The 26,962-nt window shown below is 33.7% G+C and overlaps 1 protein-coding gene across 4 annotated transcripts in view; it reads left to right on the forward strand.

Moving 5' to 3' along the window:
* Positions 1–26,962, forward strand: part of PTPRK (protein tyrosine phosphatase receptor type K) — a 561,297-nt gene that overhangs the window by 115,596 nt on the left and 418,739 nt on the right. For all 4 annotated transcript variants that reach the window (XM_079148159.1, XM_079148160.1, XM_079148158.1 and 1 more), the window contains exon 2: positions 3,915–4,037. In XM_079148159.1, the coding sequence (XP_079004285.1) occupies positions 3,915–4,037 (123 nt within the window). The remainder of the gene's footprint in view (positions 1–3,914; positions 4,038–26,962) is intronic.

Here is a 26,962-nt window from a genome sequence, read left to right on the forward strand (position 1 = left end):
CCTAGAGTAATGATGTCTGACTCATTCCACCATTTTTCATACTTGTCCCCCATTTCCCTCTATATAATCTAAAGTTCCTCCATTCTTCTCTCACCCCTCACCTCCATATCCCCATTATATATCATCATTCACTTATGAGGGAAAACATTCAACCTTTGATTTTTTAAGAGTCATCTAACAGTGCTGAAGATATTGTATTTGCCAATATGTTTGGTCCAGAACTTTCTTACTTATTAAAGTCTGATATATTCTACATGATATAAGAAATTAAGAAAATATTTTATATCTTTAGTTAAGAGAAACTTGTTCTGTATAGAACCACAAAAGGTAATTCTATTTGTTTCTTGCTATTATATGCAGTCAGAAAATTACATATATGTCAGTGCCTTGTGGAAGGTGGAAGATCCTAGCACATATCTTTTAAAAGAACACCACTCACAAAATATTCATGGCAATCCAAGGCCTTAATAGCTTTTTATTTTTTATTTTAATTTTTTTGTAGTTCAACATGAAGTTAACCTGACCCTGGTTTTATTGAAAAGTTTGACTTCAGAAAGGATTTGAGTTTTAGTATTACTCGTTTTTTCATAATTCTACAGAAAGGTTCTTTATTTCTACATTTCTCATAGAGCTACTGTTTGACTAAGTTCTCCAGAATTCCTCTAAATGTTTTAGATATTTAGACAGTATAATTTTGAGGTGAGAATTGTTTTAGAGGGGTGGGGATACTACATATTTCTTAGGACTAGTCCTTTCCATGAATAGATTACAAATAAATTCTGGCAAGTTCAAATCCGTCTGATTTTTATTTTCAGGAGAACAGGTTGCAGAGACCTTCAAGTGGCTCTCCATGGTGGAAGCAGAACGCTGCAGTGATGCAGCTGTCCCTCAGCTGAATGTCTGCTGGAGAGGAATTAGCAATCTGTGAAATGCTTTTCAGAAGTAATTTTCCTCCCAGGGTCAAGAGTGACGGTCACCATTTCTCTGGCATGATTTGCAGCTACTCATTTGTAGTCTTAGCACCAGTAGCAAATACAACAGTTGAAAATGCAAGATGTTTCCTCGCTCATTTTTTTTCTCTCCTCTGCCTAACTAAATTTTTTGAATGCCAGTTCAGTGTTGCCATCTTCTGTTCTGCTATCTAGTTGAGTGAAACTTAAAATTCATGCGCTATGCTTTAATTTATGAATGAGAATCTTGCTTTGACATTTCTGTTTTAATAGATGGGAATACTGCGGATCAGAAGCATGGGTATATAGGACTCTATGTAGCATAGAAGGTTTTCTATTTAGGGCTTTCTAGTGAGTCTTAAATGTCAGTAGAGATAGTGAATGATGGAATTAGCTCAGGATGTATTCTATGTGCTGTCTCTTGTAAGGTTGAACCAAACTACTTCCATTTGCCTCTTCTACTTTCTATTCTACATGATAGCTACTGTTGTAAGTATTAAGTATGATTTATTTCATTTTGTTTTATTTTATTATTTTTTTATTTTCTAGTACCAGGGATTGAGCCCAGGGACACTTAACCACTGAGCCACATCCCCAGCCCTTTTTATCTTTTATTTTGAGTTGTTGTCATTAATCTTAAATGAGACTTAAATTGTGCCTTATTCCTGGGTAAAAATCTTTCAGAGCTTTCAATACAACTGCAGAAGAAAATTTAAACTCCTTTTTATGACATTTAAAATCTTTCTTGTTTAGCTTTCCCTATTTCCTCCATTCTTTTCATGTTCATTATACAGAAATTATTTGAGATTCCCTACCATCACATGTTGCTTTAGCCTTCTCTGATGTTTCTCTTGCCTTTCCTTTGATTGCAATCCTGTTTCCATTCTAGTTGGCACATTCTTACCCACCTTCATCAGGCGTAACTCAGTGAAGTCTTCCTCAACATCCCTGGCACAGGCAGCCCCTTCTCTTTTGCTCTTAGAATTCCAATCACACTGTTATCCCATGTAAGCACTGTTTGGTTCATGAGCCCAGCATTGTTTTTACTTTCATACTTCCTGTCCTCTACTTTACTACACTGTTTTAGTCCTTAACCTTGAGATGCACAGCTGTTTACAAAACCAATTGGAAAAACCTCTTATCAAAGATTTAGAAATAACATTATATATGTGGCAAATAGGTAGATGGCAACCCTGGGATTAGAATTTATTGTAAATTGGAGATAAAAATTTATCTTTTAAAGAAAAAAAAATTTATCTTTTAACATGTTATTATCATGCAAGTCAAGAAGACCAGCAGTGACTTTCAAGACACTCTTGACATGTTCCTGGCATGATGTGTCATGTTGACCCACTTATTTTATACAGCTACTCTTAGGTGTTATTGTTAATCAGAATGCTGGAGTCTAAAATTAATAGTGGCTCTGAAGGACAACAAATAAGGCCATTTGTCTTCCACATGAGTCAATGTGGGTTCCATTGGTAGTTTAAATTATATACAGAGGCATTCTTACCAATAAAAAGGTAATGGGGACCCTGAAGGTGTGTGTTGGAAAGTAATAATTCACTTTAGCATTGGGACAACAAATAATATTTTTGAGAAAAATCTTCTCCCTTGGTGTATGAATTTGTGTTTCCTTGTAACCTCTTTTAACTGATTAATTTTAAACCAAAAAATACATCATTTTTCATGAAAGCATTTATAAAAGGTCTATAGCATATTTAAAGGACAATATTAAGTTTTCAAGCTGCTGGACTTTGGGTTGTTTTAAAGGAATGGTGTGTTCATAAGAGGAATTCAAGGATAGGCCCTTTTGCTTTTGAAAAAGGTTTTAGGTCTGTGGTGTCATCTGGACACCTCTGATGTACTGTTTTGACTTTGATGCTACTCTTCTCTGTCATTGGTGAGGAATGTGACTTTTATTCATACTCAAAGGGCCAAATTTTTGATGAGCACAGTGAGAAGAATTTAAAGGCCCAGAGTTTACCACCCCTTAGCTTGTTGTTACTGGTCCAAGAATTTGTTGAGTTTCTTCACACAGATCCCTATGGAAAACAAAAAAAAAAGCTACTTGAAAGGAGTCAGGTTATTGGTTTTTCTCATTAAAGACACTGTTGGATTTTTATTAGTTGTAATTTATTTTCTTTCAAGATTAGACATAGAGGCCAGTTCTTATTTTCATGATTTAAATAAACTAAATATTTTGACTTGTGTGTGCCTACTTCTGCCATACAATTACCCTTGAAAATAAAGCCCCCCCCCCAAAAAAAATATTGATGTAAAAAGGGAAAGGCTACTTTCATTTTAGAAAACCGGTTGTTAAATACAGGGGAAGTAGTGATTAGCAGCTAACTTGGTTGAATTTGTGCTTCAGTTCCCCTACTTTTAAATCATAATTATGAATGAAAATAATCTAAATAACTATGGGAGGGTGTATCTCAGACCTCAACTGCTTTAGATTCCATACAGTTCAATTTGTCTCATTTGCTATTGTGAGCAGATTTCATAGAGTTCTTTTATACTCGGAATGTGTTAAGATGTACATATAAATGTTACCTATTTGGGCAAGCATTACAAAGAAAGACAGTTTTCATTATTCCTCCTTCTCCTCTTCACAAAAGTTGTTAAACATTATTTAGATTTTAGGTAGTTTATATGTTTCACAATTCTCTCCTTCTCTCTATCCATCCTTACACACTCAGTCATATAACCATATCTTCTATTTTTAAAAATAATTCAAAATTTGTGCTTCAACCTTCTTTCTGGGGCTCAAACTGGTTTTTTATTTAAACAGAATATGCTGGTAGATGTTTATTTTATGTGGAAATTTAAAGAGAATAGTAATAAATAGGGGTACCATTGATTATTATGAGTGCCATGTCAAGTATTTCAATATAGCATTTGCTTCCCCATTTTTAGAACATGTGTTTAAAATATAATACTAGTCCTCTTTTCCCTTTCTAGGTGGCTGTACTTTTGATGATGGTCCAGGGGCCTGTGATTACCACCAGGATCTATATGATGACTTCGAGTGGGTACATGTTAGTGCTCAAGAGCCCCATTATCTGCCACCTGAAATGCCTCAAGGTGAGAAGCACTCTGTCTCTCTCTCTTTTTTTTTTTTTAATTTAAGAAGTGTTTTTATTAGCGTATTAGAGTTATACATAAAATTGGGGTTCATTTTGACACAATAAAACATGCATGAAATATAATTTGCTCATTTTTATCCCCAGCACTTTCTCTTGAGAACCATTTTCTTTACTGAGCCATGGGGAAATGGCTTCAGAGTATGTAGCATTTTCTTATTTTCAATATAACGATAATGATTAGTTGTTATAATAAACTACTGTACTACTTGATGACATATATTAGTCTTACATTATTTTTTGCATTTTCCTTAGTAACTTTCTCTAACCCTGTATTCTTCAAGATTTCTCATTATACCTTTCTTATCTCTATGAAAAAATATATTACTAATTGTTTTTTTTCTACTTAATATGAAATCAGAATGACAAACCAAAATATACAAACATAAAAATCAGGACGATAAAAAGGTCTATTGAAAAAAATCTTACACTTGGGACATCGATTCATTTGGTACTTATTCAATAAAATTACCCATGTTAGATTCAGTTAGACTGAGGGGAAGGACTTCTATTCCATAGTTGGAGAGAGACTGTCTCCTGCTCCTGCTGATCTTGAGTAAGCCAGTGCCTCTGATGGGGACAATTTAGAGAAAGTTATCAAAAGGAGAAAGTCTTTTCTGAGTGAATGACAGAAATAGGGCTGAAACCTGTTCATTGTTTGTTAATATCTTGTTATATCCTTTGCTTTTGTGGAATAATGCATCTTCTGATTGTTTAAGGCAGTTTGGTTTGTTTTCTTTTGATTGTGAGAAACACACTAATAGAAAATATCATTTTATACAGTGTTGGCTTCACATTCGTGCTTTCAGTTTGGCATATTACTGAGTCCTGTGTTTTGAGTCCTGTGTTTAGCAACAACTTGTTAAATTATAAAAATTAAAACTATAAACAGGAATTGCAAAATTACAATAGTAAAGAGAACAAACTATTCAATTTTTAGAAACAAATATAGTATATAATTATATAATTATGTATACAATATAATATGTAATTATATTATCATCAATTGGTATTCTGATTTTTCATTACTAACAATTTTAAAAAAATATATTTTTAGTATTTTATTATAATTAAATAAAATGGTTTAAAATTAATTTTTCTCCAAATTCAGAAAGTCCTTCCTAAACTGAGTATGAACTTTAGATAGACAATTTTAGACATGACAATTAGAAGTGAAAATATCAATTCTGGTGATGGACAAAAATCCCTTTTACTAGTATCATCCTTGAACTTGCTAATTAGTATGATTTATAAAACAAAAAGAAAAAATAACAATAAACAATATCACAAGAATTCAAAGCAAATAAAGGAAAATCTAAAAGTTATATTTCCATATTTTGGGGGTGTAAATGAATATAGTAAATAAGTCCTTTAAAAATGTTGCTTTTAATTAATTAATTTTTTATTGACATGTTATAATTGTATTTAACAATGGGATTCATGTTAACATATTCGTACATGCATGTAGCAATTTGGCCAATTTTCTTTTCCTTTCCCCACCGTCTGACCTTCTTCATGTACTCTAGTGATTTGTCTCTCTTTTATTTTCATAAGATCTATCTTTCACCACGTTTTTCCTTGAAAAAATTTTTGTTTTTCTACGCCGTGATATGTACATGAATTAAATCATCTTTTTATTCTGAATTGTCATTTTCCATGACTGAGTAGACACGTGGTTGTTTCTGAGGTTGGATTGAGCCATAATTTCCTTTGCAGAGGAATAAAATGGTACTTCACGGTTGACATTCTTTGCTTCTTGTGTTTGATCCCAACATTGTCAGCAGACTCATTTAGTTTTGTGCGTAAGTTTGTATTTTTCTTTCAAAGGTACATAACCTTATTTTGCTGGTGGTGCATTTTAATTACAGAAACAACTGCAATTTTTGGCCTGAATTTTCTCTGTGGTATATTTAGACTGAATTTTTCATGTAAAATTAAAGAGGGTGGGCTGGAATGCACACATTTTGACTGTTTATCATCAGAGAATAATCAGAAAGACGTTGATTTATGGAAATGTTGCCACTGTTAATTACCATTGATGGTAGATAATGAAGAGCTGAAGAGATACTGCTCAGATGACCTTGTTGGCTCACCTTTGATGCACAACTTAATCGGTGGTTACAATACAATATGATATGCACAGAAAATGAAAGTGTTTGAAATTCAGCCACATCGTCCAATTAATAGGACATTAAGTAATTAATCACACAAAGGAGGGAAAAAGGTCATGGCCATTTCGTTTTTGCCAAATATAACTGTATGTAGTTCTGAAGAGAGCTGAAAGAAAGCACCATTTTTATTCTCTTTATACAAGATGCTTTTTTTAAAAATTTTCCTTATGATATTCCTTCAAAGTGCTGACTGAACATTAATCTGCCATAAATTGGCAAAAAGGAGACATGTACACTTCCCCTATTAAAGTTTTATGAATGATCCTTTTATTTATTTATTTAATTTTGTTTTTAGTTGTAGATGGACACAATACCTTTATTTATTTTTATATGGTGCTGAGGATCAAATCCAATGCCCCACATACGCCAGGCAAGCGCTCTACCACTGAGCTACAGCCCCAGCCCCCTTTTATTTTCAAAAACATAGACAGGTATGCTTCCTTCTTTGTTTACCTAAAAATTCACACACAAACACACATACAACCCAAAATCCCAAGCATCAGAAACCACTGTAGCAAGAAGGCTGCCTCTCTGACATGAACTTGTTATTGAACTCTATGCAGCACTTGAACATTGCTAATTGATTTCTGTTAATTGACCTTCTTGGATTGGATGTCAAGAGGGGAGGAAGAAATATAGGGTGAATAAATAATTTAGACTAAAACAAGAATGAGTATGGGTTGAAGAGTAGAGAAAGGAAGAAAATAATGTCTGCACATGGAAAAGATACAGTGCTATCCAAAATGGCTTACAACACTCTGCCGCAGTTCCCAGTTCCACGTTTTACTTCTGTTAGATGACAATGATGGCTAAAAGGCCTACTAAATACATTTAATAATAGCATGCCAAAGAATGAGCACTTTGTGAAAGAGTCTTACTGTCCATAAGTGACATGAAAATATGAGCACCTATTCAACTTAGTCATCAAGGAAATGCAAATGAAAGCCATAAATGACAAACTGCTGCAAACGTGATTTCAGGTATTGCTGAGAATGTAGAGCAAAGGAAACCTGCATAGAATACTATCAAATATAAATCCTTACAACTACTTTGTGCAGTCTACTGACCTGCTTATTCATTCTTGGGTATATAAGCCCAGCAGAACCGAGTGCTCATGTTCCCTAAAAGGCGTGTATAGGAGTATTTATAGCATGCACATTCATAACAATCCCAAGCTGAAAACACCTTAAACAACAGTACAATAGACAAATAAATGATGAAATACTTACATGATGGAATCTTACACAATGAACGTAGATGATTGCTATACACAACAATATGAAGGAATGTCACTTCCACAAGCTTGAGGGAATGATACCAGGCACAAGAGTATGTATTATACTGCATTTACATAAATTTCAGAATGAGGTAAAACTAACTAGTGAGTTGGAAATCAGGGTGTTATTACCTGTGAGACGGCCTGAAGGTGAGTTGTGTACTGTTTTGTATGTATCATATAGGTTAATAAAAAGTAACAAATACAATCAGTGCTCACAAAAATAGGACTGGAAAACTAAGATAATTAAAATGTCACAGATTAGAATAAAAGATACATAACATGAGACCTCAAATGGGTCCAAATTCTTTATCCACCATCTTGGATAAAGAATCCCTCACATTCTAATCCCTCTACATTCATTCTCTCTCTCTGTACTTTGACATTTTTTGGGCCTTTTTGTATTCCCTTACCTCTTCTTAGGTATTTCTTTGTCCACTTCTCCATTGACCATACCCTTACATATTGTTGTTATGTCTGTACAAGTTCCCTCTGCTTTGGGAAGATTTTCCTGAATGGCTTAAAACTTTTTTTATTCTATTCTCATAGCCTCATGTGTACTTGGCTATACTATACTTTGTGTATAATTCAATTGTTGATGTTATATTATCATTTTTATATGTTCTTTTCCTACTAGACTATAATGTTATCATGAGTATAGACCTTATTTTTAAATTTTGATTTTCCTAATATGCTATTTTACTTAGATAAAAATGTCAACCATTTAATATTAGGTTTAAAATATTTTGGTCCAAGTTTAAATAGTAAAGCTATTTTTCTCTGGATTAAAAAATTAATTGAATAAAACTCCCTTTTCCCAAATATTATATTGAGTTCATATTTTCATGCAACTAGAACTTCACATAATTATTAATACTAGGCTTTTGCCTTTATAAATGACATTGCCTATTTATTTTAGTTATATCTAAATGTTACTAATGACTACCAAGAATTTCCTTTTGCATTTCTCTTTGTATTTCTCTCTCTGTCTCTGTCTTTCTGTCTTCTGCTTGTGAAATTAATCCAATGTTCTACTTCTCAAAAATTTGTCTTGTAAATATATAACATAGACCTATAGAGAATGAAATGTTGCATGCAAACTAGCAATTCTTCTTTGATCTCAAATACATTTGTATCTGTGATCTTGTTCCTCAAGTATTTTATGTTTATGACCTCATGAAACAAATTCATGTGACCGTTTTACTATGTCATCTGTTCCTGATCTGAGAGCAGGAACTGTGTTTGACATTGCTGTATTTATCTTTCATTGTAATTATAACTGCTTTTCCTTTTTAACAAGTTTTTGTAAAATGTCTAATTGAATTTTAGTTTGGAGTCTCTAGAGTACTCTTTGACAGTATTTAAAATTATGACTACATTATATTCCACCTTCAATCTGGTACTTTTTACTGTTAATAATGTAAATCACTGTACAGAGTTCCTAATTTAAAATGCACACATTTTCTATATTGTAAAAAATAAAAGCCCTTTGTCATTAAATCATTCTAAAAATTGAAGTAGGAAACCATCCTGTCTTATAAAACTTACTGAGCTGTGATTCACTAGTTCAAGGCTATGCTGGATTTCAAGTCTTTCTCTCTTTCAGGTTCCCAAACTAAAATGTAGAACACAGATGAGAGACAAGGAAGAAAAAGGAATAATTCTATTAAGAGAGTGCCTTTTTATTAGTTTGTTACTTGTAAAACAAAGTATCTTTAGTTCTTTTAGATTTAAGCATAAATCATTAGCCAGATTGTTAAAATGGGGCCTGCCTTCTTCAAATATTTATTTGGTGAGATTCAGTTGCTCGTGTATTCAATAGGGAGTGTGCATAGGTCACAGAGTTTTGTGTCTGGCTTTTTCTGATAGCATGATGTGGTAAGAAATACATAAAACATTGATGTCCACAATTTGATGCAAATGATAACATTTATAGGTAACACAATTTTAACTAAGTTTTCCACTTGATAATAGTCTCAGTATTGTAGAATTCTAAGTTATATTTACATAATATTTTTATGTAATATTTTGTAGGTTGTGCTACACATTTTAATATATCTGAAAAGAAATTTCAAAGAAATTTTTTAATCTACCATTTCTAATCTATAGTCTTTCTTTCTGGGAACAATAATCACTCATTAAAATTAGCAAATCACAGCTGCGTGTGATGGTGCTCACCTGTAATTCCAGTGGCTTGGGAGGCTGAGGCAGGACAATCGTGAGTTGAAAGCTAGCTTCAGCAATTTAATGAGACCCTGAGTAACTCATTCAACACTGTCTCTAAATAAAATGCAAAAAAAAAAAAAAAAAAAAAAAAAAGTTAAGCATCCCTGTTATACACAATTGATTATAAGGCATGTATTTTTTTAGAATCGTAACTGCCAAAAAATCTCACACAGTTGAATTGATAGACTTATCTGACAATAAATCTGCTAGCAACAAGACATGGCAGAGAGTAGGGAGCAAAATTATATGCATGTGGTGTTGGTAAGGAGATGCTGAGTTTCTAATATTATGACTGGTTTTGTGTTTGAGGATAGAGACAATCAGACCAAAATGCTGGCTTCTTTCCTTTCTGTCATCGAATTAGCATTGTCTGTTAACACCAGTAAAACTATATGTGTAAATATGTAAGGTAGACCTGATGGGAACTGAGAAATGGGTTGGCAGTGGGGAGAAGAAAGGAAGGGAAACAGGAAGGGGAGGGAAGGGCAGGAGAATGACTTAACCTCAGTTCATGAACATAGCTGGGCTGACCTCAAAGTGCTAGATATGGGAGGAAGTTAGAATCTAAGGCGTCTCAAGTCATAGAAGTTTAACTCTGAAAGGTTATGCTTCACTCAGCAGTTTTCACATTTTTTTGAACAATAGAATTCTTTAGGAAAAAAACCACAAATTTTCCATTTACTCAAATCTATAAAACCAATAACAAGGATCTAATGGTCCCAGGTCCCGACTCAAACATTTCCTCTCCACCACTCCTGCTCCATGGAGGTGGCCACTGTGAAAAACACTTGGAGGTGTATGATTCCAAGGGACAGTTTGAAAACAGTAATTTTATAAACTCAAGCCCTTTCAGATAGGCATCTCCGAGAGCAAAGTTCGTTACTCTTAGTTACCACTTATTGGTAGATTATTGAATTTTGTTATGTTAGCGACTTGATATTATTATATATATTTTAATCCTCAAAAGAACCCTTCAGAATAGTGACATTTTAGAGAGAAGTGGAGTGAATAACTTGTATAGAGCTACACAGGGACAGAATTTGAACTTAGGTCTGTCTCATATCAATGTCACAATATCATCCTACTTTATCACTGCAGTTAGTGGACAAATTTCCTTTTCTTTGGTATGGACATTTAAATCCACTATATAATGAGCCGTTTAGTTTACTTTATTTAATCCACATTGGTTTTCTACCACTTCATGTAAGATACTATTTCTTTCCAGAATTTTAAATGAATTAGAATCTAAGGTTTGCTGCTGTTGGAATTGCTGCTGAGGTTCAGGGTTTCTCAGTATATACTCTTCTCCTGGGGAGATGCTCTGCCCTCTCTTTGATTTACCTGCATGTTATTTTTAGTCATTTGATGAACACTTGCTGCATGTCTGTCTAAGCAAACCTTCAGAAACACATATATTATCTGCTTTCTCATTAGAGCGTGTATGGTAGAAGGAAAAAATCGTGGGCTAAAGGAATCAGACTAAAGTCTAGGGTTTGAAAATGATTTCAAGACTTTGTTTGCAGTGGGGTATTTTAGGACAAGAATTATGGGCTTATTTCAATGTGCTCTTCAAAAACATGTTATCATGTGTCTGTTAGTGTTTTTGCCCTGAGCACAGAGAAGATAGTTTTTACTGCATTTGAGTTGCTTATTAAAAATGGTGAGTGTTGGAGGCAGGGCAGGGTGAGAGAGTGAAAGGCTATAATGGACTACTTGAAGGGTGAACCACTAAATGAAGGCTGGTTTTTAATGTAAGGACTATTACCCTTATGGACATAAATGCAGCATGAAGAATGTCTAAATTACAGAGAACAGAAATGGCATGCTGAGACAGGAATTTTCTCCTGATATTTCAGGTACATAATGTATCTAAGTTAGATGTGTTCCAATATATCTCAGGGGAGAAAACAGCCAAGTATTAAAAAAAAAAAATAGAAAAAATATATTTGTGTCAGTGCTACAGAACTTCCAAACTCCTAAATGAATTAGAGATAAGAATGCAGAGTAATTTCAAAGTCTATACAGTCACCTTTAACATATACCGTAAAATCAATACATAGTTCAAAGACGCAAAATGACTTTCCTTGGGAGAAGAGTGACTGAAAGTACAGTTATGACCTTATACTTTACCTTTCCCAAAATAAACTTGTCTCATGATGGCTACAACCTATCTCGGTTTAAAAGCTTATTATTTTTCAAACTCAAGAATGCCATGCAAACAAGTACACCAAAAACCAATACAAGAAAATAATTAAATTGGGGATTACTTAAAAATATATACAATATTAATGACCTCATATTGTATCGCTTCTCAGCCTTTTGGCTAAGTATCTGTTCTTATCAGTTTAATGACCTCATATTGTTAGTGTTGTGAAAAATATATAGCTATGCTTTCATATAGATTATTACTACATATATAAAACATTTTAAAATTTCAGAAGACTGTTGGTTTTCAAACTTCATTTCTGTTGAGAGTACTATAGTATTTTTGTAAAGGCCTCTTTTCTTCCCCTGCCCCCAAAGAAAAAAATTATTCACTGATAAATGTATCTCAAAAAAGTGCACATTTTATATATGTGGAGCACATAGCAACATAAAAAGGCCCACAGCACCCTAAAATCTTTACTTACCAACAGAGGTAGGTGCTGAATTATTTGCTGAAAGCTTTTGAGAGTAAAATAGAACAGTTTCACAAACTTCACTAAGTGGTTATATACTTTGGTACACCCTTCTTTCCCCTGGTTCTTTAATATGTGGGATTTAAAAAACAAAAACAAAGACTTTTTTTGTGTGCTGGAGATTGAATCCAAGGCCTTCCATATTTTATTACTGTTTTCCCTGAAGATTCCCTGAACAATTATAGTATTAACATATCACTCAGTTCTTCCTATAAATTAAATTTTCTTAGACATACCTTTTATATTAATAAAATGTTTCTGAATAAAATTAATATAAAGTTCTTTCTATGTAATCCTTACAACGGCATTCACCTGTTTATAAAGTATGGAGCATAACACTGCAAGTTTAATTATTTTAGTGGTTCTGGTAGGAATTAAGTAAAGAAATTTATCTTTATGGTTGTCCAAAGCCCTAAAAGAAATCCGAAAGAATTTAAAAGAAAGATTTGAGATTTTTATTTTACTGAATTTAGCATCACATCATGCAGTTCTGGCCTAGGTGCCAAAGAATAAGGAATAATATCAATATTTTAACATTGTGAATGTTAATACTTATGGTAATTATAACTATATTAATATAGTACTTGATTTTAATATTTAAAAACATTGCAGAAGGTAACACAATTTGAAGGAAACAGCTCTTTCAGAAGTAATGAATTAGTATTTATCATTAATACTATAATAAAATCAATTTAATATACAAAGAATTATTTCGGAGAGATACACTATCCCTTCTTAGATTAAGCAGAAGATTAAGAATAATTTTTATTATTGAGATGTGGTGGTATAGAACTGTAGTCCCACCTATTGAGGAGGTTGACACAGGAGGATCAATTCAGCCCAGGACTTCTATGAGAAACAAAAACAAATTTTACAACCTCTTATTCAAAAGAGACTAAAATGCTGAGATCAAGTTATTATTTTCATGAGAGAAAACCCTAATTCCAATTCGACATTAATATTTGGCAGTGAAAGCTTAAAAAAAAAAAAAAAAAAGAAAAGAAAAAAGACAAGTCTATAAAGCTAAGCCAACTTTGCCAGAATCTGTAAAATACAGTTCATTGCTTTCTCAGAATTCATCATTTACAGGTATTTGTTCCAAGGCAAATAATTTTTTTCTACAAATGTTCTCAATTTCTTATATCCATTGAAGTTTTGTCATTAATTTCTTTCACATTCTAAAACAACCAAGCACACTTTTTTTAAAGATAAAATTACTGTATTTTTCTCTGGCAGTGAATACATCATCTTTTAGTTCATAGAATTTCCACTCACTGTCAAAAGTCTGTTTCTGATAATCAGATGCTCAGTGTGAGTGTGCTAACAGGAGTCAATTTTCTATCATTATCACCACCACTATTATATTTGTGATGATGGGGATTAAACCCAGAACCTTTCTCATGCTAGGCATGTAGTCTACCACTCACCTACACCCCTAACCCCAATTTTCTATTAAGTGGGAAAAAAGTGTGTGTTAGATTTCAAACCAAAATGTCTGACTGGAATAGATTTTCTTCTTTTCATTTTATTTTTTAAATTTATTTGCCCTTTCTAGATATACATAATTGTAGAGTGTATTTTGACATATTATACATATATACATTAAGTATAACTTGTTCCAATTAGGAGCCCATTATTGTGGTTGTACATGATGTGGAGTTACATTTATCATGTATTCATACGTAAGGTTAGGAAAGATATGTCCAATTCATTCTATTGTCTTTAATGTTTCCTTACCCCACTCCTTTCCCTTCATTCTCCTTTGTCTAGTCCAGTCAGTGTCTAATCTTCCCTTCCCTTCTTGTAGATTAGCATTCACATATCACAGAGAACATATTCTGTCTTTGGTTTTTTGGGGACTAGTTTATTTCACTTAGCATGATATTCTCCAGTTCCATCCATTTACCTGCAAACACCATAATTTCATTCTTCATTATGACTGAGTAATATTCCATTATGTATACATAATACACTTTCTTTATTCATTTATCTGTTGTAGGGCACCTAGATTGGTTCCATAGCTTAGCTATTGTGAATTAGCTGCTGTGAACATTGAAGTGGCTGCCTCTCTGTAGTATGCTGATTTGAAATCCTTTGGATATAAACCGAGAAATGGGATAACTCGGTCACATGATGGTTACATTCCAGGTTTTCTAAGGAATCTCCATACTGCTTTGGAATAGACTTTAAAGTAGATGGTAGAATGCATAAAACTTCTTTCCTGACCAGCAAATAATTATTATGGTTTTTATTACAAGATTTTTATTACAAGATTGCTTTGCTTACAGTGCATTGCTTTGCAATCATCATGCACTGCACACATCCTATGCCAACTTTTTGGAAGTTTGGATCTTTGTAGCAATTTTATTTGAAAATGATATTTTATACGTTATGTAGTTTAACTTGGCTATTGGGATAGTAAAACCTTGCTTTCTTAATATAACAGGCATTGATTTTTTTTGTCCACATTTATTAATTGGCGCATTATGCTTATTCCTAATGGTTGGATGTGTTGTTACATATTCATACTTGCACACAATATAACAATATAATTTGGCCAATACCCCTGCTCAGCACTTCCCCCCTCCCTCCATTCTTTTTATCCCCTGGTCCCTTTCTTCTATTCTACTGATCTCTCTTTGATTTTCATGAGATACCCCCACTCCACTCTTGCCACTTTTCCTTTTTTCCCTCTGGCTTCCACAAATGAGAAAAAACATATGAAACTTGACCTTCTGAGATTAGCTTAGTCCACTTAGCATGATGTTCTCCAATTCCATCTATTTTCCTGTGAAGAACATAATTACATTTTTCTTCATGACCTAATAAAACTCCATTGTGTATATATATATACCTTATTCATTCAATCTGTTGATGGACACCTAGACTGGTTTCATAGTTTGGCTATTATGAATTGTGCTGCTATAAACAGGGGTGTACATGTGTCACTGTAGTTATTAACCACTTCTAATTCTTCATGTTAAATACCAGGGAGTGGTATAGGTGGGCCATATGGTGATTTTATGCCTAGCCTTTTGAGGAAGCTCCATACCAATTTCCATAGTGGTTGTACTAATTTATAGTCACACCAACAGTGTAAAATTGTTCTTTTTCTTCATATTCTCTCCAGCATTTATTACTCTTTGTATTCCTTTTTTATACCTTTATTTTATTTATTATTTTTATGTGGTGCTGAGGATGGATCCCAGTGCCTTACATATGCTAGGTAAGCTCTCTACCACTTAGCTATACCAGCATTCTTGATGACTGCTATTCTCACTGGTGTGAGATGATATCTCAGTGTAGTTTTGATTTGCTTTTCTGTGAGTGCTAATGATGTTGACCTTTTTTTCATATACATGTATATATATTTTGGCCATTTGTATTACTTCTTTTGAGAAGTGTCTTTTTAATTCATTTATCCATTTATTAATTGGGTTATTGTTTTCTTGGTGTTACATTTTTTGAGTTCTTTATATATTGTAGATATTAATCCTTTGTCGGAAGAGTAGTCTTCTAAGATTTGCTTCTGTTCTGCAGATTCTCTTTTCACATTCTTAATTGTTTTCTTTGGCATGTAAAAGCTTTTTAATTTGATGCCATCTTATTATATATTAACCCTTGTCATTAATTCCTGAGCTTTAGGGTTCCTTTGAGACAGGCTTTGCTTTACTGGGCCCTGACTTTGATTTTTTAGCCGGATTTGTCAGATAGATTCATTTCTAGTGAAACTAAGTAACAGACTCTCCTTAACTTCTTAGAGGTAACTATTTATTCTGTTTTCTTCTACTCAAAATTGAAATCAAATTAAAATTAATGAAACAAGTCAGTGGGAAGAACTGACTGGTGCTATTATAAGTTACATTCCTCATCTCAAAGTCCAAATTTCTTCCTAGTCATAATGTTTACCAAAAGCTATTTTAAAAACTAGAACTGCTTTCATACTACTCTCTTAGTGTGCAGGCTGAGTAATTTTCTTACTGGCCCAATGGCAGTGGTCCAAAGATTTTTGAAATTTTTTATGCTCCACATTTACGTGTAGTAAATGGACACCTACAGGTCCCAAAAAATCATTAGAGTGGAATGAATAAAGAGAAATGAGTGATAAGCAAAAGAAGTTATAAGGTTTAAAGTTTCCTTCAAGCTGCTCTTAAATATTTACGTCCATTTTTTATTGTTTACACTGAATTTATACAGTTGAAAAGATACCATTTCTTTGTGCTCAATTTTTCTTTGTCTTGACATACATAATCTCCAATCTCATTATATCTTATAGAATATATTTGTGGTAATACCAGAATAATAACCCTTAACATAATCAAAATAAAATTATGTTAAATCTAAGAGACTTTAGATATTATTGCTATTCTACCCTTTTATTTTATAAAAAGAGAATATTGTAATTGTAAACTGATGCAGGAACCACAGCAAACTGAATTTAAATTCAGGTTCTAATTGCTTCTGGTTTAGTCATGACATTTAACCTTTCTGAGAGTTTTCACTTTTCCATTGATGAATTAGGAATAAAAAATTCTTGCAGTTTTGTACCAGTGCAGCAAAACACATATATGTGCAGCATTTGCTAATATCCAGCACGTAGTTGTTGCTTAATAAATATCTACCAATTTTCCTTTGGCCCAAGGTGACATGGCTGGTTAGTAATCTCATTAATCTGTAAGAAATTGATTTGCATTCCTCTCACTTACTCATTTTAGCAAGGAATAAATTGCATTTCCCCATTATAATTTTTCAGTAGCTCATTAGGAATTATTTTATGTCCAATTCAGAAAATTACTTTTCCTACATAATTGTTCACCACATGCAGGTATTTTGCACTGTGATACATAATGATATCTGAAAATGATTTCCATGAAACAGTATTGTAGGTCAACTTGAACTTTCAAATCTTATTCTTAACTAAGATAGAACATTTGAGGTATGAAAATCGGTTTGGAAAAGGTTTATTATTTCTCAGCTCTTTAAGTCAGTTATTATGTAGCTCTCCTATTTGGGTTACCAAATTGCTTTGTGACCATTCTTATTTAGACATTGTCTTCTTGAGGAAATACATAATTTTACTTAATATTGAGAGCATCTTTTTTTTCCCCTGCAGCCCATAGTGTCATAAAGGTAAAGAGAAATGCAATAACAACTTTTAGCACACTGAGAAACTGGAAAATATTGCTAAAAATGTCTTGTCCTGCAAAAGTCGAGTGCACATTACTATACAAATACTCTCAGTGAAGAACCAGTAAATATCTAGATTTGAAAGAGCAAGTCTGCATCTGACTGTTCTAGCTTATTATTATTGTATTTAAAATCTGTATGTTCTATCATGGAAATAAATTTTAGTGTTTAGAGTGGAACTTGTTACAACTACTTATTTGGTTTCTATGTAATTGACTAATTATTTTGTTAACCTTGTATCAGCTACAAGGCTGCATACAGGGTATTAGTTGTGGGTTCTTGTAATGAGAAAGTGCATAATTATTATTATTGTCGGGGGCGGGGTACTGGGGATTGAACCCAGGAGTACTCAAACACTGAGCCACATCCCCAGCCCTATTTTGTATTTTGTTCAGAGACAGGGTCTCCCTGAGTTGCTTAGCACCTCGCCATTGCTGAGACTGAGTTTGAACTTGTGATCCCCTGCCTCAGCTTCTGGAGCTGCTGGGATTACAGGGGTGCACCACCACACCTGGCTGAGAAAGTATGTTATTTTGACTGGTATATCTATGCTTTGGCTACCTCTTTCAATGAATAAAAGAAGTATAAGTTTAACTCTCCCAGTTTTTTGTGTACTTTTCTACATAGTATAATAACTAATGAATTCTAAGTTAATTTGATATTTATTTATTTATTTATTTATTTATTTAATTTTGGTGCTGGGGATTGAACCCAGGGGCACTGAGTAACATCCCCATCCCTTTTTATTTTTTATTTTAAGATAGGGTCTCACTAAGTTTCTCAGGGCCTCACTAAGTTGCTAGACCATGTTTTGAACTTGGAATTCTCCTGCCTTAGCCTTCCAAACAGATTTTTTAAACCTAAGGAGTCATGTGTTTTTGAGCATTTATGAATCATTTAAGCATACTGTACATGTGTATGTTTGTATATGTCTATATATAGGTATGTGATTTTAAACGAAATCAACACTGAATATTAGAAAGGTCACACAAAATAGTAACAGAATTCTTCATAGTTAAAAATGGAGAGTTCCCTGAGACACAGTCCTTGGGGGAAGGCTAAGTTCATATGGAAACAGAACTCCCACTTTGATCATCTCTTGTGTGGCATGTTGTACTGAATCATTCAAAGATGGTGTCTTCTTAAAAGTCTCTTCTCTTCCCCTTTAGTTTTAATTTCACTACTTCCAAGAGAGCCATGTCCACAGTTTAAAGGATTTAAACTTTGAAACTAAATCTATTATTCTCAGAAGATTATTTTAGGAAATTTTCCCTAGTAAGAATAATGTTTGTAGGTTTTTAATTTTTTTTTTCTATACTAGATAAACCCAGTTATTGATGCTCTGAACTATTAGGATTGAAACCCACTTGCTGATCAGGAGTTGACAAATATCCTTCCCTTTTCTTCCATATGTGGGTAAACTTAGATAAATTATTTTTCTTCTTTCTTTATGTTTTGATTAGTAGATTATAGTTATACATAATAGGGGGTTTCATTTTGACATAGTCATACATTCATGGAGTATAATTTGCTACATTTCCATCCCCAGTTCTGCATCTTCCCCTCTTCTTTTCTCTCCCCCTCTACTCTTTGCTCTACTCTCCTGGTAGATAAATTACTTTAAGCTTTTTCATGTTCCTCTTCTACTGTAAACTCCTTGTTGATTATTCTAAGTAAGTTCTAGGTAAAAACAAATAAGTAAGCACACAAACTTCATAAAGAGCAAAATGTTAGCAAGCATTTAACAACAGAGTAAGAACCAAGGAAATTTGCTGTCTGAACTGAAAGAGAATACCCTGGCAGACCAAAGATTTGTCCAGTAATCTAGCTGGCTAGTGTTTGAAAGAAACATATGACTCATACTTTCCAAGAGTCTGAGAGCATCTGCACTCTGTAAAGGATTTGATATTTGGGGGAATATCATAAGGTATTTGTTTTTTTGAGTACCTTATGAAGAAAAGGAAGCACTTGAGGCATTTTTACCAAAGTGCTTCTTATTTTGGAATGTTCTGGCTCTAGATTCTAACATTTATACCACATGACTTGAACAAATGGTCCTCTTTTTCTTTAAAGGTAACATCAAGATATTAATATTGGGCCTTCCTTTCATGGAGAGAGTTGTAAGGACCAGAATAATGCATGGTTGTGAACATACTTTGGAAACAGTGAAAGTAGGTTTTAATAAGATCAAGTCAAAGTATCCTGTTGGTTATGTACATGGATTGGGCCTTAGATCTTTAATGATTCCCCTTCATTTTATTAGCCAGTACTTCAAAGAATGGGAGTGAATTATATGGTTTATGATAGAGGATTATGTAACAGTTGATTCATGTTTAAGCCCATGACCTCCGGTAGCAATGAGAGAGTTGAGGAAGAGAGAGAATAGGAAGCAAGAACCAGGTAAACTGGAGTATGCAAGAATAAAGTGACTGAAGTAGGGGTAATGAAGTTCCAGAAAGAACAGAAAGTAGAATTTTTGGTCAGACACTACAGACTTGTAGGAGAATATCAGGGAATATGGCAGCAAAATTTAAGGGTCAATGCAAGTGGCCAATAATTAGGCACTCTGATGTATTTTTGCTTTCCTACTGTCTAGAATAGTTTTTTTTTGTGATAGACATTTGATAATTAAAATTACCTCAGAGTTTAATCTCTAAGGTTATTTTACCCATAACAAATAACTCATTACTTCATTTTATTATTTTCTGTCTTGAACTTTGCATAGTGTAACAATTATACTGGAATGGAGATAAAAGTGAAAGATAATTATGCATAGGCAAAAATAGCATGTTTAAACAGAAAATGGATGAATCCAGAAAGTGACAAAATTCTATTCCGTAAAATCTTCTCCAATGTTATTTAATTTAATGGCATATTTACATGAAATTCATTGAACTTCCTTGAGGGGAGATTTACATGAACAATAATTATTTTCAGGTCTGATTTTTGGCAGTCAGATTCTGAAAGATATTTTCCTCAATATTTCTTTATATTTTCAGGGAAATTTTTTCAGCTAATTTTCTTTTTATTTTAAAACTAGTACATATACAGTGTACAAAGATTGAAGTGAACTGAAATCCATGAACATACACATTAGTCTCATAACTAAGAGAAACCACCAGTATTTTGTGGTTATTATTCCCCCTAATGAGAATCATTATTTGTGTGTACATAGAGGTTTTTTTGGTGTGTGTGTGTGTGTGTGTATACACTCATGTATAAAATCATGATGCTTTAACATATATAATTTTTTTTGCTGCCATAATTAATACTGAAGCAAATATCCAGAGTTTCTATAGTTCCTACTGTTCCTCTTTGGCAAGTTGGTTCAACAGGAACAATCTGGTCTTGTCCAGAAGCAGAATTTAATTTATGTTTTTTTTTTTTTTTTTAACTTACTCTATTTTATTTCCTCTCTACTGTATCAATATACTGATTTGTCAATATATACATGTGAAATCATTTTAGAGTTCATATTTATTGAAATACAACTTTCACCTTAATATGTGTGGTAAACTTGTATTTCCATAAAAATCTATAAAACTGTGGAGCCTAAGAAGCAAACCACCTGCAGATTATACCTGAAGCATAGTTCTTGCTATTGGAGGCATGCAGAATAATGAAACAAGAATCTTTTGCAAAATTAAGAAAGAATAGTTTTAAAGTGTTTAAAATACAACCTAATTTATATGCTTGTAACAGTTCTGATGTTGATTAAAGTCTGTAGAGTGAATGAAAATTGCATGTAGTTCTCATTTTAGTTGACCTTCCATGTTAATTAGGACATTTTTTTTCCCATTTATTTTGGAGCTAAGTACATTTTCTTTGTCTAGTAAACTTTGATTCTGTTTTGTCCCCCTTTCTGTTTCCTTTTTGCTTTAGTATGTCTGATCACTTTTCTTTCCCTTTTAACTTTCTTCAAGATTGTGAATAAAAAATCAAAATGCTAGGATGAAGAGAACTTAGGCAGTTACAGTTATCTGTTATTTTCCAACCCGTTCATTAATTTATACATTTAATAAATACTTGTTTGATTCTGTAGGTGGAATGCCCTCTCCTAGGCACTGAAGATAAATCCCTGATGAAAAAAGACAAAAATTTCTTGCTCTAAAGAAACATGTAATTTGAAGGAAAAATTTTAGAACTATTCCAACAGTACGAAGACAATATGCAGTATTTCTAAGTGCCATGAAAAAAAGAAAAAAACAAAACAAACAAACAAACAAAAAACTAAAAACAGCCCTAAAAAGTGCGATGGAGCATTCATGCAAATATCTAGGGAAAAGCATTTCAGCCAGAGGGATTGGCACGTGGAAAGTGAGGGTGTGCCAGGCATTTGCTGGAGAGTAAGATGACCCAGTGTGGCTTTAGTAGAAATTGGGAGGCATTGTTTCAGGAGATAAAGTCAGGGTAGTAAGAGGAGACTGATTGTAGTAGATGGCTACAGGACTTTGTTACAGGATGTAACAGGACTTTGCCAAGTTTTCAGTGGAATGATGTGATTTCACTTTTATCCTGACAGAGCCACACTGACTATAGAATGTGGAAAATAGACCTTGTGACAAACCAAAGGAAGAAGAGAGAGACCTGTTAGAAACCTGTTGTGATAATACACATCAGAGATGGTTTTAACTTGGGACCAAGATATAACTAGAGATGATTGTAAAATATTAGGGTCAATTGAATTTGGCAAGGGATTGAAATTGTGGCACAAGAGTAAGATTGGAGTCCTCAGTGAATAAAAATTGTTTTTGTTAGCCAGAGCAGGTGGAAGGATGCAGTGGTCACAGACTCAGATGAGGTTAAATGTGGGGGAAGTAGATGTTTGCAAAAGAACAGGAGTTAGGTTTTAGAAATGGCAAGTTTGAAATACTGTTTGATATGCAAGTCTGATATTCAGGGAAGAGGACCATGAATATTTGAAAGTCTGTGTGGATAGTATTTGTGTTAGGTGTAAATTGTAGAAGAGTTCCAAGGACTAAGTTATTATTATGCCAATGTTTAGAGATTGAAGATGAAAAGAAATACACAAAGGAAGCTAGAAGTGGCCTGTGCCCTCAAAAGAATATGAGCCATATTGACAAATATATCAACAAATTAAGAATGATGTGGGCGAATTTAGAATAAAAGAGAATTAAAAATTTCTGTGCTTTTGTATATGAATAAGGAAGGAAAATAATATCAAACAAGGTGTGTAGTTAATATTAAAATGTATGTGCGAGAAGTTCTGGAAAATTGGAGGATGGGGACTACATCTTTTTGATGTTTTTTCTTTCATGTAGCAAGTAGGAAAAATGGAATACAATTGATTGCAACATAAGATAGTCACACATACAATGGCAATAATTTTGTTGCTCAAGAGAATAGTAACTTCTAGTACAGAGACCAATGGGTGACTGTAGGCCAGCAAGGGTTTGTCTCAGAAGCAAAAATTTGGAGTGTGCACTAACACAAGAGTAAATAAGTAATGGAGAAGCTTACACTCCAGACCACTGTATATGGATGCATATTGATGTGTAATCATTTTAGTACTTTATAATATTACCTCCTATTGTTAGCATAATGGACAATTAGGACACTAGTCCTCAAAGGAAAAATTTCAAGTAAGTTAGGCAATGATGTGAGAGAACTCTGAAACACTGGTTCTCAAAGCTGGCTGCATTTTGGAGTAAGCAGGGATTCTTTATAATAGATGTTGTCAAATCGCCTAGAAATTTTTGTATAATTGGTTGAGTGAGGGCTAGAACATAGATTATTAAAAGTTCCCAGGTGATTCTAATGTGCCACTATGATAAACAACAAAGCATGGAAGGAGAGGCAGTGTGTGTACATGTCTTATGTACTCCATTTCTAGCACTTTTTGTTACAATAGTTATCCTATATTGAATGTGCAATGTCTGATTGTGTATGTGCTAGACATCCAAATGTGATCAAGTACAACTTTGTAAGAAATAAAATCCAACAACCTAAACCTAGAAATTTTATTTGGTATATTTTAAAAGTTCTAAAAATAACACATAAACACTAGGAATGATTCAAGTTGGTTGCCCAGCAGTTTCGGTACAAAATCTTTGGTAAGAACTTCCAAGTGCCATGAACACTGTCAATAAAACAGTGACTAAAAAAAGTAACTAAAATTATTATTGGAATGTTTCCAGTCTTAAGTTACCATTTCTGTCTTGAAATGATTTCTCTCATTATTTTCCAACATCAGTGGTGTGTGTTGCATTCATGTAATAATATACACAGCAAACTCTTGGATATCATTGTATTGTTCTCTGTTTTATTTCCTTTTTCCATTTCACAATTTTGTTCAAATTGTGGCAAAGAATGGATATAAACATTATGGACAATGACTTGATCAACTTTTTTTGCTGTCGTGACTTAAAGATCTGACTGGAACACTTTTAGGGGAGGAAAGTTTATTTAGGGGTTCAAGAAGATTTGGAGGGGAAATGATTGGATTATAGCAGGGAGTTAATCCCACATGGGATTAACTGAGTGATAACTAGAGAGAGGTGGGTTGGGGCTGGAGGAAGTGGCTCATTGGGGTGTAGCTATGGGGTATGTATTTTGTATCTGGAGAGTGGAGTTTTTCTCTCTCTACTTCTTATTCACCACGTGAGCTGCTTCCCTCTGCCACACTCTTCCTCCGTGATGTCCTGCCTCACCTTGAGCCCTGAGGAATGGAGCCAGCCTCTTATGGACTGAGACCTCTGGAACTGTGAGTCCCCAAATAAACTTTTCTTCCTCTATAGTTGTTTTGTTCAGGTCCTTTAGTCACAGTAGTGAAAAGCTGACTAAAACAGTGACCTACCAGAAGTGTCCTTGTGGTGTACCAAGGAGTTAAAGGCTTTTCTAAGAGCCAGGTAGGGGTCTGTCTGTGTACCTGGAGTCAATCATTCAGCCTCATCAGAGCATCATGTGTGAGCACTTATTACAGACTCATTATTGTTATCTGTCCTCAATAACAAAGTAGGAAGGACCAGTTATCTAACTACAGATAACCCTTATTTACCCACAGATATCTGGATTATTTTTCAACTCCTTAAAAATTATTTTTAAGGATTATATGAACAATGTGTAGAATGTGCCTAATATACCTCTGTCACCCCCTGTGGTTTTCTCTCAGGTACATTTAATGTTGGGATTAGCAAAGGCCTAATTTCTGGTTTGATTCATTTGCTCTTATATGATCTTGTGGATGAGCATCGTTTTAACCAACACAACCAAAGCACTTTAAAAATGTTTCCTTTCTGTAGGTTCTCCCTCAACTTTACTTCTTTGCTTCTTTATTTTTATCACCATTCCCTGGTACCCTCTGCCATGCCTCTAAAATTACTTTTTTCCTTTGTTCTAAGAAGCTGCCAGTGGAACTGGTCACAGAAAATGCTATCCAGGAATTCAAAAGTTATCTAGTCTGAACTTGGACATGGAATAAAAAGACTTTAGCTTAAGGCCTGGGAAGACCACTTAATTAATTTACCTACAAGATAGGGGCGTGAACTAAGTGGGACCCAGAGTAAAAGGGAGAGACCCAAGGAGATAGGCCAATGGTCACACCATGTACTTCTGTTGCCCAGAGTTCCTAATCTCTGAGCAATTTTCCTTGAAGTAACATGTCATTGAACCCCTGACTTAAACAGAGCCAATATAAAGATGAGAAACCAGGGGTGAAGAATAGAATCTAGAATGGCTTCTTTTTCTTGAGATTAATACATTTACTTGTTTTTTCAGGGAAGAAAAGTTGGTGGTTGGTTGAGTGAGTTAGTAGTTAGGGTGCTCTTGGTATCTAATTTGAATTTAGCACCTACCATTGTTAAGCCAACTGTTTCTCCAAGGAAGGAGTTAAGATTGAAATATGCTGAAGAGGTGTGAGAAGGACTTGTCAGATGATTAATGAATTTTGAATTGTTCCACCATGTAATGTAACCACCAATTTAGACCCGCAAGAGGAAGGACAATGTCAACTGTAGCCAAAATCTAAATAGATTGCATGAAAAGGGTTTTTTTTTTTTTTCATGAAAATATATAAATTTGACATATGACAACAAACTGTCGATTTGAAAAGGAATAGTTTGCAATGAAATTGTTCTTTCATGTGATCGATAGTAAAATGGCCATTTTTTTCTTACTAACTTTAGTGCAGATGGAGTCCAAATTCATTAAGCCGGTATAACTAATAAAATGAACTGACAGGATAAGATAATAATTGTCAGGGGAAAGAAGCAAGTATTCTTCTGAGGTTTCGTTGATGGGGTGATACGAGTGAAAGAGTGTGGGAATGTGTGGTACTGTATAATTCATGGACAAATCCCAGTATTTCTGTTTATTCAGTTTCAGTTCACTGAGTTGTCTGGTTATAATTGAGTTGTTCATATTGTTCTCTTGAAATGTTTTGAGGCAAATGAAATCTTCTAAGAATTCAATTATACTGAAACAATAGCCACAAGACATGGTGAAGTTATTGTTGAAGCTAACAAAGGGCAAAGACGGGAAACACAACTCTTATTTAGTATTGTTTGTGCTATTGCTTGGAACCGAATATTCAAAATTAGTTCTAAAGCAAACAGACTGTACTTTAATAATGATTTTTCTTATAGCAAATCATAAGGTAATCTTTTTATCCTTTAAGTAATAAGCTAAGAGTGCTCTTTTTAATAAGGTAGGTTGGTTGGTTTTTTGTTTTGTTTTGTTTTGTTTTGCAATGGTAGTAGCAAAGTTTTAAAAGTAATTTTTAAAATGATGATTTGTTGGTGGGACTTTTATATAAATGTTTGGAATGTTTCTGTTGTAATTTTGAGTTTAAAACTTAAGAGTTTTATTGATTAGAAATTTTCCATCAGAAAAATAGATAAAATATGAAACCAACCTAGATGCCCTTCAAGAGATGAATGAATAAAGAAAATGTGGTATAAATGTATAATGGAATATTGCTTAGCTTTAAAGATGAATGAAATTATGCCATTTGCTAGTAAATGGATAAAGTTAGAGAATATAATGGGAAGTGAAATAAGCCAAACCCAAAAAACCAAAGGCCAAATCTTTTCTCTGATATGCAGATCTAATTCACAATAAGGGAGTGGGTAGGGAAGAATAGAGTTACTTTAGATTAGGTAGAGGGGAGTGAAGGGAGGATAAGGAGTATGGGGGTAGGAAGGATAGTAGAGTGAAACAGACATTATTACCTCATGTTCATATATGACTGCATGACTGATGTGATCCCACAATATGTATAATCAGAAAAATGAGAAATTACACTCCCTTTATGTATGATCCATCAAGATGTATAAATGCACTCTGCTGTCTACAAAAAAATAACGCCCAT

The sequence above is a fragment of the Sciurus vulgaris genome (genome assembly GCF_902686455.1).
Source record: "Sciurus vulgaris genome assembly, chromosome: 7".
Taxonomy (NCBI): domain Eukaryota; kingdom Metazoa; phylum Chordata; class Mammalia; order Rodentia; family Sciuridae; genus Sciurus; species Sciurus vulgaris.